The sequence below is a fragment of the Heptranchias perlo genome, chromosome 28 (assembly GCF_035084215.1).
Source record: "Heptranchias perlo isolate sHepPer1 chromosome 28, sHepPer1.hap1, whole genome shotgun sequence".
Classification (NCBI taxonomy): domain Eukaryota; kingdom Metazoa; phylum Chordata; class Chondrichthyes; order Hexanchiformes; family Hexanchidae; genus Heptranchias; species Heptranchias perlo.
Window position 1 is genome coordinate 7461685 of NC_090352.1, and position 19026 is coordinate 7480710.

Consider the following 19026-nt stretch of genomic DNA (forward strand, 5'->3'; position numbering starts at 1 on the left):
TAGCCCCAGTATGCTTTAATGTTGTGCCAACACAAAAACTGGCCATTCGGCCCAACCAGCCCATGTTGGCATTTACCCTCCACACGAGCAAATGGTTCTAATCATTTATCCTCGCCCAGTTCGCATATCCCTTTATCCCCTTAGCTTCATCCACCTATCAACTCTACTCCTGAACGTTGACAGAGGGGGTCGATTTCATCCCGTCCTCTCCCATTCCGCCTCTGGAACCTCGGTAGAAATTTGATGGAAGCCCCCCTTATTCCGGTAAATGGGGTTTCTGCTGAACTTCCGAAATTACAGGGGCCGAGCGGGAGAAGGCCCCAGGAAATTTATTCCCATTGTTTCTTCCTCTACCACTAACCCCGGAAGTGAATTCCACAGCCTCGCAGCCCTCTGTGTGAAGAGGTTTCTCCTGCCCTCGATTCTAATCTTGTATCTATGGCCCTTCTTTCTACCTCAACTACTGGAGTCTCCTTCTGTCCAATCTGTGCCATCCTTTCATAATTTGACACACTTCTATCAAATCGCCCCGCAATCTGCCTTGTTCTATGCCCAATTTTTCACGTCTTTCTTCATATTTGTATTCCCTTTTACCAGGCAGCCTCCTGGTGAACCTGTGTTGTATCCTCTCGAAAGCATCAATATCATTTCATAGTGTGGAGCCCAAAACTGCAGACAGTCCACAACTAACGTCTTAGTAAGGTTTCATATAGGCTCCTCATTATCTCTTGGCTTCTTGCTTAATCCTCTTAATTCATCATCTCAAACTGGTCCCACCCCAGTATTAGCATCAACAGTGAGAGTTAAGCGAATAATTGCAGTATAAAATTACATTACAGTAATTATAGTTGAACCTAGTCTTTTGCCCAGTTTGGCTCCAGTCCTTACATTCATCCTTTAAAGGCCTCAATAGGCCTCCTCAGCCGAAGGAACAGACTCGTGTTGGGGTATGGACGCACAGGGACCCCAACTTCAGATGTGGAGCTAGACAGTGAGTGAGTGTTAGCAGACTGTTCAACTGTGAAAGGCATCAGAGCTGAGCCTGATCACCTGTCGTTCACACACACACACACACATACACACTTCCAGAGGGATCGCAGAATAGCGATCAGGAGCAAGAGACCCGGCTGATTCTTCCCTCTCTCTTTTCAGGGTAACGCAGAGGTCAATTTCTTCAAACAGTCGCACTCTGTTTAGGTGTTGATAATCTCACAGTATCGGTAGAATGGGCCTAATGAATCAGCTCGTGGAATCATACAGCACAGAAGGGGGCCAATCGGCCCATCATGCCTGTGCCGGCTCTTTGAAATCCAATTAGTCTCAGTCCCCGCTCCCCCGCTCTTTCCCCATGGCCCTGCAAATTTTTCCTTTTCAAGTATATATCCAATTCCCTTTTCAAAGAAGAAAGACTTGTATTTAATTAGTGCTTTTCATGACCTCAAGACTTGCCGAAGCGCTTTACAGCCAATGAAGCTTTTTTTTTGAAGTGTCAGTCAGTGTAGTAATGTAGGAAACGCTGCAGGCAATTTGCACCCAGCAAGATCCCACAAACAGCAATACGTTAATGACCAGATAATCTGTTTTTTTTTAGTGATGTTGGTTGAGGGGTAAATATTGGCCAGGACACTGGGGAGAACTCGCCTGCTAAAAGTTACTATTGAATCTGCTTCCACCACCCTTTCAGGCAGTGCATTCCAGATCATAACAACTCGCTGGGTAAAAAAAATTCTCCTCATCTCCCCTCTGGTTGTGGTTCATGGCCTGAACCTACACACTAAGTAAGATTGCATGTTAAATGTGAATCTTACGATGAGACAGCAGTCAGCACCTGGTCCATCGAAAGCGTTGCCAATTCCATCATTGTGCTCGCCCTGGTAGAAGGCCAATCGGATGTCTGCAGGGCCATCCGTCACCTCCCAGAAGGTCAGCGGCGATACGTTGCTCCACAGCTCGAAAGCCGTTTTCACCGCCATCTTCACCCGGTTTTGCTCTAGGTACTTGGGCCAGTTTATGATCTTGTACGTCAGATGATGCTTGTACCATTTCTCTCCTAAAGGGGAACAAGCAAAGCCAAAGACAGAGTGTGAGCTTACTTAGAAGTTTACAACAACATGGAAACAGGCCCTTCGGCCCAACATGTCCATGTCGCCCAGTTTATACCACTAAGCTAGTCCCAATTGCCTGCACTTGGCCCATATCCCTCTATACCCATCTTACCCATGTAACTGTCCAAATGCTTTTTAAAAGACAAAATTGTACCCGCCTCTACTACTGCCTCTGGCAGCTCGTTCCAGACACTCACCACCCTTTGAGTGAAAAAATTGCCCCTCTGGACCCTTTTGTATCTCTCCCCTCTCACCTTAAATCTATGCCCCCTCGTTATAGACTCCCCTACCTTTGGGAAAAGATTTTGACTATCGACCTTATCTATGCCCCTCATTATTTTATAGACTTCTATAAGATCACCCCTAAACCTCCTACTCTCCAGGGAAAAAAGTCTCAGCCTATCCAACCTCTCCCTATAAGTCAAACCATCAAGTCCCGGTAGCATCCTAGTAAATCTTTTCTGCACTCTTTCTAGTTTAATAATATCCTTTCTATAATAGGGTGACCAGAACTGTACACAGTATTCCAAGTGTGGCCTAACTAATGTCTTGTACAACTTCAACAAGACATCCCAACTCCTGTATTCAATGTTCTGACCAATGAAACCAAGCATGCTGAATGCCTTCTTCACCACCCTATCCACCTGTGACTCCACTTTCAAGGAGCTATGAACCTGTACTCCTAGATCTCTTTGTTCTATAACTCTCCCCAACGCCCTACCATTAACGGAGTAGGTCCTGGCCCGATTCAATCTACCAAAATGCATCACCTCACATTTATCTAAATTAAACTCCATCTGCCATTCATCGGCCCACTGGCCCAATTTATCAAGATCCCGTTGCAATCCTAGATAACCTTCTTCACTGTCCACAATGCCACCAATCTTGGTGTCATCTGCAAACTTACTAACCATGCCTCCTAAATTCTCATCCAAATCATTAATATAAATAACAAATAACAGCGGACCCAGCACCGATCCCTGAGGCACACCGCTGGTCACAGGCCTCCAGTTTGAAAAACAACCCTCTACAACCACCCTCTGTCTTCTGTCGTCAATCCAATTTTGTATCCAATTGGCTACCTCACCTTGGATCCCGTGAGATTTAACCTTATGTAACAACCTACCATGCGGTACCTTGTCAAAGGCTTTGCTAAAGTCCATGTAGACCACATCTACTGCACAGCCCTCATCTATCTTCTTGGTTACCCCTTCAAAAAACTCAATCAAATTTGTCAGACATGATTTTCCTCTCACAAAACCATGCTGACTGTTCCTAATCAGTCCCTGCCTCTCCAAATGCCTGTAGATCCTGTCTCTCAGAATACCCTCTAACAACTTACCCACTACAGATGTCAGGGTCACCGGTCTGTAGTTCCCAGGCTTTTCCCTGCCGCCCTTCTTAAACAAAGGCACAACATTTGCTACCCTCCAATCTTCAGGCACCTCACCTGTAGCTGTCGATGATTCAAAAATCTCTGCTAGGGGACCCACAATTTCCTCCCTAACCTCCCATAACGTCCTGGGATACATTTCATCAGGTCCCGGAGATTTATCTACCTTGATGCGCGTTAAGACTTCCAGCACCTCCCTCTCTGTAATATGTACAGTCCTCAAGACATCACTATTTATTTCCCCAAGTTCCCTAACATCCATGCCTTTCTCAACCGTAAATACCGATGTGAAATATTCATTCAGGATCTCACCCATCTCTTGTGGTTCCGCACATAGATGACCTTGTTGATCCTTAAGAGGCCCTACTCTCTCCCTAGTTACTCTTTTGCCCTTTATGTATTTGTAGAAGCTCTTTGGATTCTCCTTTGCCTTATCTGCCAAAGCAATCTCATGTCCCCTTTTTGCCCTCCTGATTTCTCTCTTAACTCTACTCCGGCAATCTCTATACTCTTCAAGGGATCCACTTGATCCCAGCTGCCTATGCATGTCATATGCCTCTTTCTTCTTTTTGACTAGGGCCTCAATCCCCCGAGTCATCCAAGGTTCCCTACTTCTACCAGCCTTGCCCTTCACTTTATAAGGAATGTGCTTACCCTGAACCCTGGTTAACACACTTTTGAAAGCCTCCCACTTACCAGACGTCCCTTTGCCTGCCAACAGACTCTCCCAATCAACTTCTGAAAGTTCCTGTCTAATACCATCAAAATTGGCCTTTCCCCAATTTAGAATTTTAACTTTTGGGCCAGACCTATCATTCTCCATAGCTATCTTAAAACTAATGGAATTATGATCACTGGTCCCAAACACTTCTGTCACCTGCCCTTCCTTATTTCCCAAGAGGAGGTCAAGTTTTGCCCCCTCTCTAGTCGGGCCATCCACATACTGAATGAGAAATTCCTCCTGAATACACTCAACAAATTTCTCTCCATCCAAGCCCCTAATGCTATGGCTGTCCCAGTCATAGACAGTCATCGACCAGTTACTGCCATTGAGAACACTTCAGAATGAGCACCTGAATTGAAGGACCTCACTGGTCCTTCCTTGAAAAAAAGACGAGAGCCTTTCATGACCTCAGGACACCCCAAAGCGCTTTACAGCCGATTAAGTATTTTTGAAGTGGAGTCAATGTTGTTAATTAGGAAATGTGGCAGCTAATTTGCACACAGCAAGGTCTCACAAACAGCAACGTGAAAATGCCCGGATAATCTGTTTTAATCATGCTGGTTGTGGAATAAATGTTGGCCAGGACACTGGGGAGAACTCCCCTACTCTTCTTCAAATACTGCCATGGATCTTCAACATCCACTTGAGATGGCAGACAGGGCCTCAGTTTAGCAACACATCCAAAAGACAGCACCTCTGACAGTGCAGTACCCCCTCAGAACTGCACTGGAGTGTCAGCCTAGATTTTGTGCTCAAGTCTCTGGAGTGGGACTTGAACCCACAACCTTCTGACTCAGAGGTGAAAGGGCTACCACTGAGCCACGGCTGACACCTTGTGAGAATGGACAATAGCGATTGTTGTCCATTACACCTTGAAAAGCACAAACAACAACTTGCATTTATATAGTGCCTGTAACGTAGTAAAACATCCCAAGGCGCTTCACAGGGTTTCAGCAACAGATGGGCTGAGGCGGTGCGGAGTCGGCCGATATTAGGGGGGTGCTTAACCCCAGATTCATGAAGAGACATGGCACCTTAGAAATCTGGTCCTCAACTTGGGTTCCCCATATGGTAAGTTCTTAATTTTAGTCTGAAAAGGCACCATGAAGGAAAGCAACCTCTCCTGATGGGAGGAATACTGGAATGGAGAGGCCAGCTATGGAGCAGGGGGGAAGTGACTCTGGCCAGAGGTGTGTGGTTGATGCTGGGTGTACTTGTGTGAGTGGAGGACAAGCATAAGAAAATGAGAAGGACAGCCGAGTTTATTTTTAGTAATTTAGCATCTACAATATGCCTATGTTGATAGCACCCAGTAGCATAACTAGAATGGAAATTTGGGTGAGCCCCAACTTATGGTGGACAATGACCAAAAGTTCTTAGGTCACAGCAAATCATTTCTATTATATTCTACAAATATTTGAAGTCGCCACTTTGTTTTAAATGATGCTCCCTTCCACTCACCCAAACGTTAAAACATTTTACAGACAGTTACTCAAGACGGTACATATAGAGTTCACCCCATGTCCACATCTGTCATTTGTCTCTAACTATTATTTCGATCGCCTTTTCTGGTGGACGATCTCCCTTGTAATGTGTGATTTAAGGCTGGACTTTGCTGTTCTGCTAACTTGGCCAACTCTGCTAATCTACGCCCGCTCCTCTGCATTCTCACAGGCTCAAATTTGCCTGGACCTGCAGTCTAAGGTTTCAGCAGTGGTGCAGTTGGTAGCACTCTCACCTCAAAATCAGAAGCTTGTCGTTTCTAAGCCCCACTCCAGAGACTTGAGCAAATAATCTAGGCTGATTCTCCAGTGCAGTTTGTGTTTATATTTCAGATTTCCAGCGTCCGCAGTGTTTTGCTTTTATTGCATCCATATTGTCGGTTTTGCTGGGCTTTAACCTTTTCTGTTTAATTGTGTAACAGCAACAGAAAAATCAGACCAAGAACAGCTTAGCAAAAGTTAAATATTCAGCCTGTACACAGCACTTGGAGTGTCTGCTGACGTACAACTGCAGACATCAAACACTGAGGGGCACAATCAGAAATATCGCTCCAGCAACACAGCTCAACCCATCTCACACATCCCTACCTTATATGTCCCAAGGGACGGACACTGACTCACTCATTAACACAAACACTGGGCGTAATGAGCATTCCCCAAATATTTACAGTTTATTACTAATGCTGACAGGGTCTCGCCGTGGGAAAGTAGTTCCATAAGGATGCAACACAACAGATCTTCCTCACATTCAGTCAGTGACTTCAAGTTCAACGGCTACCGGGACAGAACCAGCAGGCTTGCAGCTTTGCGTTAATCACTTTTTCCCATTGTCAATGCTCTCCGCTTCTCTCATGAAGAGATTAGCTGTTTGCCGGGCTACAGTTTCACGGGCATTAGCCGCACTCCAAATGGTTTATATTCATTTGGTTTTTCCTTACAGTGAGCACTTGCAGGCTATAAAGTACAACCCTTCCCTCATCTGATGTCCACATAAGTGTACTTCCAGCAGGAGTCACTAGATAGTGACAGCGATCGGGAACTGTGGCACCTCCTTATCTCAGGGGGTGTTGAAGCTAATCCTAGGGTCCCGACAGGCACCTCTGATCAATTTACTTAGCACAGGCTGACTCTCGTACCTGGGAGCTTCTAGTCTGTGTGGCTCAGTTACTGACTGGATAAACTCATGGAGCCACTGCCGGGCTGTGACTGCAGTGAAAGGGAGAAGAACTGTTGGAAAGTTATAGTCCCTGATGTGTTTGTGGTGTCATTTTGCAACTGGCGTCATTACAACAACAACAACTTGCATTTATATAGCGCCTTTAACGTAGCAAAACGTCCCGAGGCGCTTCACAAGAGTGTTATCAAACAAAATTTGATACTGAGCCACATAAGGTAACATATTAGGACAGGTGATCAAAAGCTTGTCCAAAAAGGAGAGTGAGGTAGAGAGGCGGAGAGATTTAGGGAGGGATTTCCAGAGCTTAGGGCCTAGGCAGTAGAAGGCACAGCCGCCAATGGCGAATCGATTAAAATCGGGGATGTGCAAGAGGCCTGAATTGGAGGAAATCAGAGCTCTCAGAGAGTTGTAGGTTACAGAGATGGGAAGGGGCGAGGACATGGAGGGTTTTGAAAACAAAGATGAGAATTTTTAAATCGAGGCATTGCCGGACCAGGACCAATGTAGGTCAGTGAGCACAGGGGTGACGGGTAAACGGGACTTGGTGCGAGTTAGGATACGGGCAGCAGAGTATTGAATGAGCTCAAGTTTATGGAGGGTGCAAGGTGAGAGGCCAGATAGGAGAACATTACGATGAAGATAACATTGAGTTTTTCTACCCCTGATAAAAAATATACCACCTCACTATTCCAATTCTGGCTCCTCCCACCCAGATACTTTTGCTCATGTTTACAGTTTGACAGGAGTTTTCATAAATGTACGAGCATCTTATGAACCAAAAGACGAATCAATACATTCTGCTGTGTATGGTTTACCTCAACCCAAGTGTAACAATTAACCCCAAGTGGTAGTGAGCTACTAGTTGGAGAATATGTACACTGTAAGATTTTGGGAGACTTCTGTCTTACATTTTTTTACATGATCATGGATATACAAGGTAAATATCTTTTGGAAATTACAAGATTGAAACTGTCTTTCCCTATTAAGCTTTAAAATGGAGACCACAGCCCAGGTTTTGATCTGTAGATAAGCCAGGATGCAGAAGCTTGGTTTGAGCAAACTATTACGCTCAGGCATCAGAAGTCCGTGGCCGCACTGTATGGCTTCATTCCAAGCGTTCGAGAGTTCCACTGGATCGTTGCTGGTCCAATGTGGCCAGATTAACCCAGCGGACAACCCCATGGCCACCTTCAAACCGGAGCAGATCGCTATCCCTTCCTGACCTCTACTCCCAGTTTACGGAATCTTTGTTTCCGAGGCAGGTTGGTTCTAGGCACTAATCAAATTATGGTCCTTTGATGGACGAAGGGTTAATTTGCAGATCCAAAACCAAACCAGGAATGATTTAAATTGCTGGCGAGTAAACGTATAGATTAGTGCCTTGCATCCAAATGCCTAAATCTCTAAGGGGGTTTTGTTTAAGGAGAGGTTCAAAATATACATTGTTTAAAGAATCAATAGGTTCTGGGCAACAGTGGACTTATTCATTAGCACAGAATGCAAACATATGCAGGTTTACATGGAGGTTACAACACAGAAACAGGCCGTTTAGCCCAACTGATCCATATTGGGGTTTATCCTTCACACAAACAGCAATCTAATCCCATGTGCTCGCCCTGCTCCCATATCCCTTTATTTCCCCCTTTCCTTCAACCACCTATCTAACCTAGTCACAAATGTTGACATGGTCTCTGCTGCAATCATTATGTCATTCCACAGCCTCACAACCATCTGTGCAAAAAGGTTTCTCCTGCTCTCTGTCCTAAATCTCTTACATTTAATCTTATATCTACCGTCCCTCCTTCAAGGCCCCTCAATAACAGGAAACAGTCTGTTTCTATCTACTCTCTTAGCATTGTGTATTTGAACTGGACGATCGACAGCTCTTTATTCCAAGGCCGTCTGGTCAGGTGCAGACTTTTCCCTGTTCTTCAGTTCCTCAGGTATAAGAATGGTTTTCCTTTGAAGTTGAAGCACATTCGCTGAAGATGGTCAGCTTTCATTGCGTTACCCATCAAAGCAACAATAGCATCTTAACCCCTGATAATGACCCAGACCCAACCCCAACCCACACTTTACAATGACGTCTATAGCCTGGAATTAAATCACAGCCCATGGAGCAGCACAGAAATTATGGCGGGAATTTTAACTCCACAACGACGGGCGGGAGAGGGGCGGGGGGTTAAATTGCTAAAAATATGAAACCTGACCCCATCCCGCCTCAAAGACGCCTAGTTCCGGTTTAACCGCGGTGGGTTTGGGGGCGACCGAGTTACCCGCTCTAGAGAGGCGGGTTGGTAGTTATAATATTTAAATGAGGCTCCGTTCCTCAGATTTTAGCAGCCATTTCAATTTAACGTCAGCGGGCCGGGTTTCCGATGGCTCGAGAAATCCGGCAGCTGAAGGGAGGCAGAAGATGCCGGATCCAACAGGTAAGGGCTTTTTCCAGCACTGCTTGTGGGCCAGGAGGAGCAGGAGTGCTTCCCTCCCCCGCCTCCGGTCCCTCAAGTAAACCTGTCACAATCGGCCAACCACCCACCGCGATCTTCAGACCCCTGCGATCCCTCCCTCCCTCCGATCCCTCCCTCCCCGCGATCTCTCTTCCCCCGATCCCTCCCTCCCTGCGATCCCTCTCCCCCGATCCCCCGATCCCTCCCCCGCGATCCCTCTCCCCCGATCCCCCGATCCCTCCCCCGCGATCCCTCTCCCCCGATCCCTCTCCCCCCGATCCCTCTCCCCCGCGATCCCTCTCCCCCGCGATCCCTCCCTCCCCGCGATCCCTCTCCCCCGATCCCTCCCTCCCCGCGATCCCTCTCCCCCGCGATCCCTCCCTCCCCGCGATCCCTCTCCCCCGATCCCTCTCCCCCCGATCCCTCTCCCCCGCGATCCCTCTCCCCCGCGATCCCTCTCCCCCGATCCCTCCCTCCCCGCGATCCCTCCCTCCCCGCGATCCCTCTCCCCCGATCCCTCCCTCCCCGCGATCCCTCTCCCCCGATCCCTCCCTTCGCCCCTGATCTCTCCCTCCCCACAGTCTCTCTCCCCCCGATCCCTCGCCACATGATCACTCCCTTCCCGCGATCTCTCCCCTCCCCATGATGACTCTCTCCACGCCAACTCTCTCTCCCTATGATCTCTTCCTCCCCCCGGGCTCCGAGCCCCCCCCCCCAAACTGACCCCCGATCTTCTGGATTGCCGGGGACTGTCCCCAGCACTCCATGGCTACGGCCTTGTACAGCAGGCTTTCCCACCCAGCAGCCGGACAGACTCTCAATCTGACTGGCTGCAGGGCGAGAAACAGAGTAAAAAAGTGCCAATGAGGTCCTGCCGTTAAATTCATCAGGACTTCCGCCTTCCCGGGATTCCCAGCCACTGAGAGGGCCGCACCCCCCTGTCCCCCCCTCCTTAAATAGCGGGGCTTATATCTCTGTCAAGTTGCAGATGTTAACATTATAAAGATGTTGCTCCAGCCATCAGGTGGAACCCTGTATCAACTTTCTCTTTCCCACAAATGGAACGCCTTCATCTTCCTGTTTTGTGTCCAGTGAAGAGGGGGCAGCCTCTATTTTAAACCTATAAATCCTGTAAAATAAAGACGGGACGTTCTGTTTTCAGCCCCCTCATTTTAAGGAGAGCCTGGCTGGCCAATGGGAGGAAGTAGGGGTTGACTGGTCGCAAACAACTGAACATTGGAATGTACAGCAATTTCTACAAGATAATCAGCACAAAGCAACAGGAAGCCCATTTTTGATACGGGAGATGGCAGATCTGGTTGCATTTCTTGGGCAATGCAAAAGGACAGAAGTTTTTTTTTATTTGCAGCATACCACCTCAACTGTTAAGTATTAGCACAACATGAAATGTAGACCAGAGCTGTTGCACTGTGCTTGTCTGCAAGGTCAGTGTGGAACGATTCCCAGTTGGAATGATCGCAGCTCTCTAGAAGATAAGGCAGTTCCTGCACTTTTACTGGAAGCTAAGTAAGCAATTAGTTTGGTGCGGAATACTGAACCATAGCTTCCCGTAGAAACATCACCGCAGTGAATAAACCGCTGGGCTTATGTTTATCCATATTCCCCACCCACACAGAATCGGAGACCGTTTCGGGGCTTAAGTCAACTTTTTGTGTGTGAACTTTTGTGTGAGGGAGGGATATCATCGCTGGGAGGGGGGGGGGGAAGAATGCGTTGCCACTCGTCGCAGCCATTTAACGCCATTAGCTCAGGTTCAAGGTGTGTTCGAGGCTCCCTCTACTCTGCCTCAAAGAACCCCTCCCCCACTGTGCCAGTGTGAAATTTCCAGTGTCAACACATGTGCCCCGTCCCAGTGAGATATTCGTTCAGTGTCGGTTCATGGGTGGTGACCTGCAGTGGCCGAGAAACTGCCCAACCTCATTTTATTTATGTCTCTTATAGTCATCAAAAATGGGAGACCTTTTCCTGTCAGTTTGTGTTAAATTGAGTCCAGGACCTGTGTCCTGGCAGGTCACTAACTCACTGCACTGCTCAACCGCTAATTGAAATTATTTTTAAACAAAGTGCCATTTTTTTTTCAGGCAAATGTTTGGACACTTCAGCGGCCAAACTGAGATGTGTTGCTTCGGTTTAACACTGAAAATAAGAAAGCTGCTTATTTTTTTGCTCCCTCCCCAATTTTCTTCCTTGCCATCTTCTCTTAACGTCGTTTATTCCACGCTTCAAGGCAGTTCCTCGGGCAGTCGGCACTCTTCACTATCTCGCTCTGATAGCCATCATTCGTGTGTGAGCCTCAACAGTGAGCATCAGCTATTTGACCTAGGGAGGAATCACTATTATCACCTGATGTCGACACACGCATATCCAGGAAGTCCTGGGAATCGTGCCCGTCTTCACCCCCTCCCTAATCCTGCAGCATTAAGGTCGTTTTGTAATGGTTTTACTGCAACCCTGCTAAGTCAGTACAGACCGGGGATCGAACCTGGGATCTTCCACAACTGAATGGCTCAGTTATTAACTAGATAAACTCACTGAGCCATTGGGAGAATTAAGAGAAACACTATAGGCACCTGTAGTGAAATAGGAAAGAATCTCAGGATATCCCAAAGCGCTTTACAAACAACAAAGTAATTTTGAAGTGTAGTCACTGTTGTAATGTAGGGAAACAGCAGCCAATTTGTGAACATCAAGGTCCCACAAACAGCAATGGGATAAATGACCAAATAATCTGTTTCTTTTAGTGATGTTGGTTGAGGGATAAATAATGGTCAGGACACGGTGAGAACTCCCCTTTTCATCTTCGTTCAGCACCGTGGGATCTTTTACATTCACCTGAGAGGGCAGATGGGGCCTCAGTTTAACATCTCAACAGTGCAGCACTCCCTCAGTACTGCACTGGGAGTGTCAGCCTGGATTATGTGCTCAAGTCTCTGGACTGGGATTTGAACCCATGATCCTCCTGACTCACAGGCTGGGAGTGCTACCATTGAGTCACGGCCAGGACCTCGGTAGAAAACGTTTCTCCCTATAAGGCAGAAAGCTTTCATTGCCGATCTTAGCCGGGAATTTCCTCAAGGGAGAGATCCTCGTTCGGCCGTTGTAACTTCCGCGGAAGATCGGTGGAAACCCTTTTTACGTGGTGTATCCACGGTTTCCGCCGAATTTCAGCCAGAGATACAGCAGCGGATCGGGAGACCCCACCCCAGGAAATTCCCGGCGAATATATTTGCACTAAATTCCTCAATGTTTAAATTAAATTAATTTTTTGAAAAATAGTTTATGGGGCAAATTCTGAGATGAGACAATTATACCCCACTGATCTTGGGAGCTGAGTCCCCGAGCCTAAGTGCCAGTTGAAGATAGGGCCTACAACACCATAGCACTGACTCCCTGACCCACATCCCCTATGAATGTAACTCCCCACTAGGAGTGAGGATCAGTGAATGTACCCTAATATCCCAAGGGGTAGTCTATTGCTTTAGGTTCTGGACCAGCAATCAGATTGTTGTAAAGACCCAACTAGTTCACTGACGTTCTTAGGGGGAAGAGAGCCTTTCATCACCCCTCCCTGTTGTGGCCTGTGACTGCAGTCCCACATTATAACATGGTCTCATAAGCCAGCTGTCAGGGCAACCAGAAATGCACATTAAATGCTGCCCTACCAGCATTCCCCACATCCTGAAATCAAATATTTTTAAAAATGAGGAGAGTGTTTCACTCCTGTAATACATTCTGAAATGACTGTCACATTTACCTACATAACAGTCCCTATAAAAGAAAGAACTTGCATTTATATAGCACCTTTCACATCCTCAGGACATCCCAAAACACTTCACAACTGATGGATCACTTTTGAAGTAGCAGCCAATATAGCAAGTTCCCACCATCAGCAACGAGACGAATGGTCAGTTAATGTGTGTTGGTTCAGGGTTGGCCGGGACATTGGGAGAACTCCCCTGCTCTTCTTTGAAAATACCAGTGGGATCTTTTAAGTCCACTTGAACAGGTGAACAGGATCTTGGTTTAAAGTCTTGTCTGAAAGACGGCCCCTCTGACAATGCAGCACTCTCTCGGTACTACACTGAAGTGTTGGCCTAGATCATGCACTCTATTCCGACTGTGGGACCCGAACCTAAGTCAGAGGTAAAAGTGCCACTGTTAAAGCAAGCTGACATTGTGTTTCAAAAGGTAATTCATTGCACAAAGCTTTTTGAGGTATTTTGATTTGATGCAGTGATTTAAAATAATGATTGCATTTATATAACTGTCTCTGTACATTTCAGGCAGTGCTGTCTAAACACTACTCACTACAACTTGTCATGTCCATACAAGTAAAGTACTTTTCTGACCACTTCAGTTTGACGGTCATTTTAAAAATAAGAACTCATTTTGAAGTTTGAATTTCCAACCCTTCAAAATCTGGTCAAACCGGAGATGTTTTATTGCCGTTAATTACACATGTATGATTCAGTCAAAAAAAGCAACTTCAAAGCATCTCAAATCAAGATCAAAGAACAAAAACCTTTGTCTCAGTCCAAGTGTCTATCTAGGTACAGTAATTAAATGAAACACCGCCTGACTTAGATTCCAGGTCATTTCTGTCATTTCCACTAATGAGCGAGACAGATAGCTCTCACTAACTTCAGAACTCCTTCCAAAGGGCAAGCAGTTGGCGACTGAACTCTTGAAATGAAGACACATATTCTCCAGCCCAATAATTACAGAGGAAACAGAGGAAGAGGCCGGATGACAGCAGGAAAAGGAATGGAAGAGTTATCATACCCGATGGGACTGCAGTCCTTCTCATTGACCCACCTAGGTTCGTTTTACCCAAAACAACAATATAAATCCACTCGACAGGGTCATCCTGACAGGTCCCCTGATACGCCTGACCAGACGATGAACACCGGGCTCTGCTGTGACCTGGGAAGAGTTGCCACCCTCTCCAGGATTGCCCTGGAGTCTCCAGGAATTAAAGATTAATCACCTGGACACCACTTCCAGCGACCCAGGAGAAAAATTATTTTTTAAAAAAAGGTGGTTTTTTTCCATTTTCTTTGAACACTTTCATATAAAAATACTGGAGATGGGAAAATAAGGTTGTTTGACTGACGGTCAAGAATCATCCAATAGGGTAATGAAGAGTCCTCCAATGGGAGGGGGAAGGCGGTGCTGCGCGAGAATGGACGTGTCGGGTGACCAATTGCGGGAATGCGGGGGCAGGGCAGTTGGAGGCGGGAGGTCATGTGACGATACCTCCAGTAATATGTCCAACCAGAGCTGGTAACCCAGCCCTGGACTTTTCATCACAGACTCTTTCATCAACACAACACCAAGCGAGACTGGCAAGGGTGCCTTTGACAGCAGGAACTGATCTCAGCTGGAGCAGTATTTAGAGTAACTAGATGAAGAGTGAAACAAAGCCAGGTTTACCTTAAACCTCGTGGGGTATTGTAGCAACTAGTTAAACAGCAGCGTGGGTCTACAGGGTTAATTTTGTTATCTCACGCTCCCAGTGAAGAAGGTGCACTCAAAAGGGAGCATGCGTCGCAGACAGTCATGACATTGTAACTCCAATTCCCGACCCACACTTGCTTTGTTGCCGAGGGAGCAGAGGGAAAGAGAAATAGAAAATTTACAGTGGTACAATGAATGATCCACATGCTACATTCACATAAAGCTAAAGAAACTGGTTAGAAATTACTCCCCAGATACATTATTGCACTGATGACAAAGTGTCATTGATGCTCTTTCAAAATTGGGCGGAATGCACTTCATCTGCATTGCTCATCAATAATGAGGCTTTTGTATTCTTGAAGAGAACAGTCGCTGCTATAAAGGCAAACGCATTTCTCAAGTTCTCTGGCTGGTTGATGTGGTCAAGTGGTCCAGTGCTCCTTAACTCGAATGTTTCCCAGGGTACCGTGAGTCAGATGTACGTGCCATGGAACAGTAAAGATAGTTTGTGCCAGTTACCCTCTTTTTAAAAAATTTATTCTCAGGACATGAGCGACGCTGGCAAGATCGGCATTTTTTGCCCATCCCTAGTTGCCCTCGAGAAGATGGTGGTGAGCCTTCTTCTTGAACCGCTGCAGTCCGTCTGGTGCCTGTTTTTTTATTCTTGTTATTCTTTGCAGTGGTTTTGATACAACTGAGCAGCTTGCTGGGCCACTTCAGAGGGCAGTTAAGAGTCAACCACGTTGGTGTGGGACTGGAGTTACATGTAGGCCAGACCGGGTCAGGACAGCAGGTTTCCTTCCCTTAGGGACATTAGTGAACTAGTTGGTTTCACGGTCACTTATACGGATATCCAGACTTTTTAAATGGAATTCACAGTTAAAATTCTCATCCTTGTATTTAAATCCCTTCATAGCCTCGCCTCTCTCTATCTCTGCAACCTCCTCCAGCCCTACAACCCTCTGAGAACATCCCCCGTTCCCTTGGCCCCATCATTAGCGGCCGTGCCTTCAGCCATCCAGGCCCTAAACTCTGGAATTCCCGCCCTAAACCTCCCCACCTCCAACTCCCTTTCCTCCTTTAAAACTCTCCTTAAAACCCACCTCTTTGACCAAGCTTTTAGTCACCCCTCCAAATATCTCCTTATTTAGCTTGGCATCCATTTTTTGTTTAATTACGCCTCTGTGAAGCGCCTTGGGAATGTTTCTCTACATTAAAGCAAGTTGCTGTTGCATAAACACTCTGCAGACTCCAACCTGACAGTAGAGCAGTTCTAGAAACATCTGGGGCTGCAACACCTGCAGTAGGGTTTCCAACTCTGGTTGGACTTATTCCTGGCGGTTTCATCAAATGACCTCCAACCTCCCCGTCCAGTCAAACAGCCTTTTTTCCCCCAACTCCAATATTTTTATAACTAACAAACAAAAGTGTTCAAAGAAAATGAAAAAACACAATTTTTTTTTAATGCCCCTATGATTTTTCTCCAGGTTTGCTCGCAACAGTTTCCAGGAGGATAATCTTTAATTCCTGGAGGGTTGGTAATTCTAACTTGCAGCCTTTGTATACATGAGAAAATTCTGCCAAAATGAGCTATAAATAAGTTTAACTGTATACTTCAATAAAGTATGAAGCCCTTTAAGGACTCCCCTCCCCCCCCCTTTCTTCTCTCCTGCTGCTAACTCTTGGGGCCTAGATCCCTGGGCTCCAGCCACTCATTTGATACCTTGCCCTGATGGCCATCCTTGTTCTCACACACACACACACACACACACACACACACACACACCCCGCTTCCACCAGGAAACTGGAAGCCGGAGCCCAGGTTGATTTTTTCCTTCGCCTAGAGATGTCAAAGGACAATTGGACAACCCTTACTATTGTGCCAGCTGAGACCAGCATAGACTGGGGGGAAAATCGAACCTGGGACTTTCCTGCTTTGCATGGCTCAGTTCCGCAGTAGATAGTGGACGTATGAAGTGAGCGATTTGGGGGATTCCTGACAACAGCGCTGATGGGGGTCAGCAAAGCACCATTTTCAAATTACTGGTCTCCTTTACTAACCCGAGAAACAGTCCCGTGGGGGAAAACTTTGATAACTTTTCAGTAAAATCAGATTTCAGTTCTTATGTATATATTTTATTTGAGCAAATAAAGTTGATCAGCCCAGCCTCGATTGTGGGACAACAGAGTAAGATTTGTGTGGCAAGTTTGGTTTCTGCCGTTTGCCCCCCGGGTTAGGAAATGAGTTGCTTACACAGGGATTCCTGTGCTGTTCCTAATCAGTGGCCACAAACATCCTTTCCAAAACTTCCCAGGGATGCTTGGACACCTAGATTCTTGGCTGGAATTCCCAAAGCTCCGGCATTAATCAGTGTTTTGACATTTTTTTCCCCCGACAGTATGCTTTACCTCAGTTGCAAGGGTCAGTTTCCTCCCGTGAGCCTATCAGCCTGTGAGACTGGAACTCAGGCTAACGGTTAGTCAACTGATAGAGACACGGGCATAACCATTGACGGAGGTTTAAAATGCAGTTTATGAGTTCAGTGCCACTCTTGACAATTCTGGGGAGATGCAGAGAAGGAGGGAAGGGAAGGGAGAGAGTAAAAAAATGGAAGGAAGGACAGACATAGTCAATCATTCTCCCCACCTCCTCGCAACAACATTTAATGTAGTAAAACACACCAAGGCGCTTCACTGGAGTGTTATCAGGCAACAATTGACACCGAGCCACATTAAGAGATATTAGGATGGGTGACCAAAAGCATGGTCAGAGAGGTAGGTTTTAAGGAGCGTCTTAAAGAAGGAGAGAGAGGTAGAGGGGTTTAGAGAGTGAATTCCAGAGTTTTGGGCCTAGACAGCTGAAGGCACCGCCCCCAATTGTGGGGCGAAGGAAGTGGGGGATGGGCAAGAGGCCAGAATTGGAGGAACGCAGAGCTCTCAGATCGAGAGCAGGTTCCTTGCTCTGATATTGAGGGGATTGGAAGAAAGGAGGGACATTTTATAATAGCTCGCTAACTGGACACCAATTCTTATTTTGTAAGGTTGCAGGCTGTAGTGATGAGCAGGCAGTGTTCAAACAGAAAAAAATCTCAGTCGATACCCCTTTAACAAAGGAAACTAAGGAAATGAATATATTTTTAAATATGATCAAGGTTTGTCTGCATGTTTCAGAACTAGAGATGCAACAGAAGGGTTTCCTTTGGCCCATGTGTGAGAATCAGGACTAAGTTGTGAGTTGGATTTGTAGCAAAAAGGGGACATTGTTGTAAGGAGGGAACGCTCTGTCCTACACTACCCTTTCACTGAATACCCCAGATTGGGAGTCAACCTCATGATGGGTATGTCTCTTTGCCAATACCTTCATGTTGACTCCAAGGTGACATGGTGCGTGATGGAAGATTGGAACTGAATCAATTCCCATGGCTGACTCCATTATCTGAGGCACTTGACTAAGGTACCAAAGGATTGCTAGCTTCTGTGGAATTATGCCCCAGCATGGATTAGCTCCTTGAAAAGGAGGGGGGAAAAAGAGGAGAGGGGGGGGGGGAGAAAGGAGGAGGAGGGGGGGGAAGAAAAAAGAGAGAGGAGGGGGGGAAAAAAGAGAGAGGAGGGGGGGAAAAAAGAGAGAGGAGGGGGGGAAAAAAGAGAGAGGAGGGGGGGAAAAAAGAGAGAGGAGGGGGGAAAAAAGAGAGAGGAGGGGGGGAACAAAGGCAGGAGGGGGGAACAAAGGCAGGAGGGGGGAACAAAGGCAGGAGGGGGGAACAAAGAGAGGAGGGGGGGAACAAAGAGAGGAGGGGGGGAACAAAGAGAGGAGGGGGGGAAAAAAGAGAGGAGGGGGGGAAAAAAGAGAGGAGGGGGGAAAAAAGAGAGGAGGGGGGGAAAAAAGAGAGGAGGGGGGAAAAAGAGAGGAGGGGGGGAAAAAGAGAGGAGGGGGGGAAAAAGAGAGGAGGGGGGGAAAAAGAGAGGAGGGGGGGAAAAAGAGAGGAGGGGGAAAAAAAAGAGAGGAGGGGGGAAAAAAGAGAGGAGGGGGGAAAAAAGAGAGGAGGGGGGAAAAAAGAGAGGAGGGGGGAAAAAAGAGAGGAGGGGGGGAAAAAGAGGAGAGAGGGGGGAAAAAGAGGAGAGAGGGGGGGAAAAAGAGGAGAGAGGGGGGGAAAAAGAGGAGAGAGGGGGGGGGAAAAGAGGAGAGAGGGGGGGGAA

General features: G+C 46.8%; 1 protein-coding gene across 1 annotated transcript in view; it reads right to left on the reverse strand.

Annotated features, from left to right (window-relative positions):
- mmp28 (matrix metallopeptidase 28) overlaps positions 1–19026 on the reverse strand; it is a 102890-nt gene that overhangs the window by 27908 nt on the left and 55956 nt on the right. The window contains exon 4 of the mRNA XM_068007986.1: positions 1829–2050. Coding sequence (XP_067864087.1) covers positions 1829–2050 — 222 coding nt within the window. The remainder of the gene's footprint in view (positions 1–1828; positions 2051–19026) is intronic.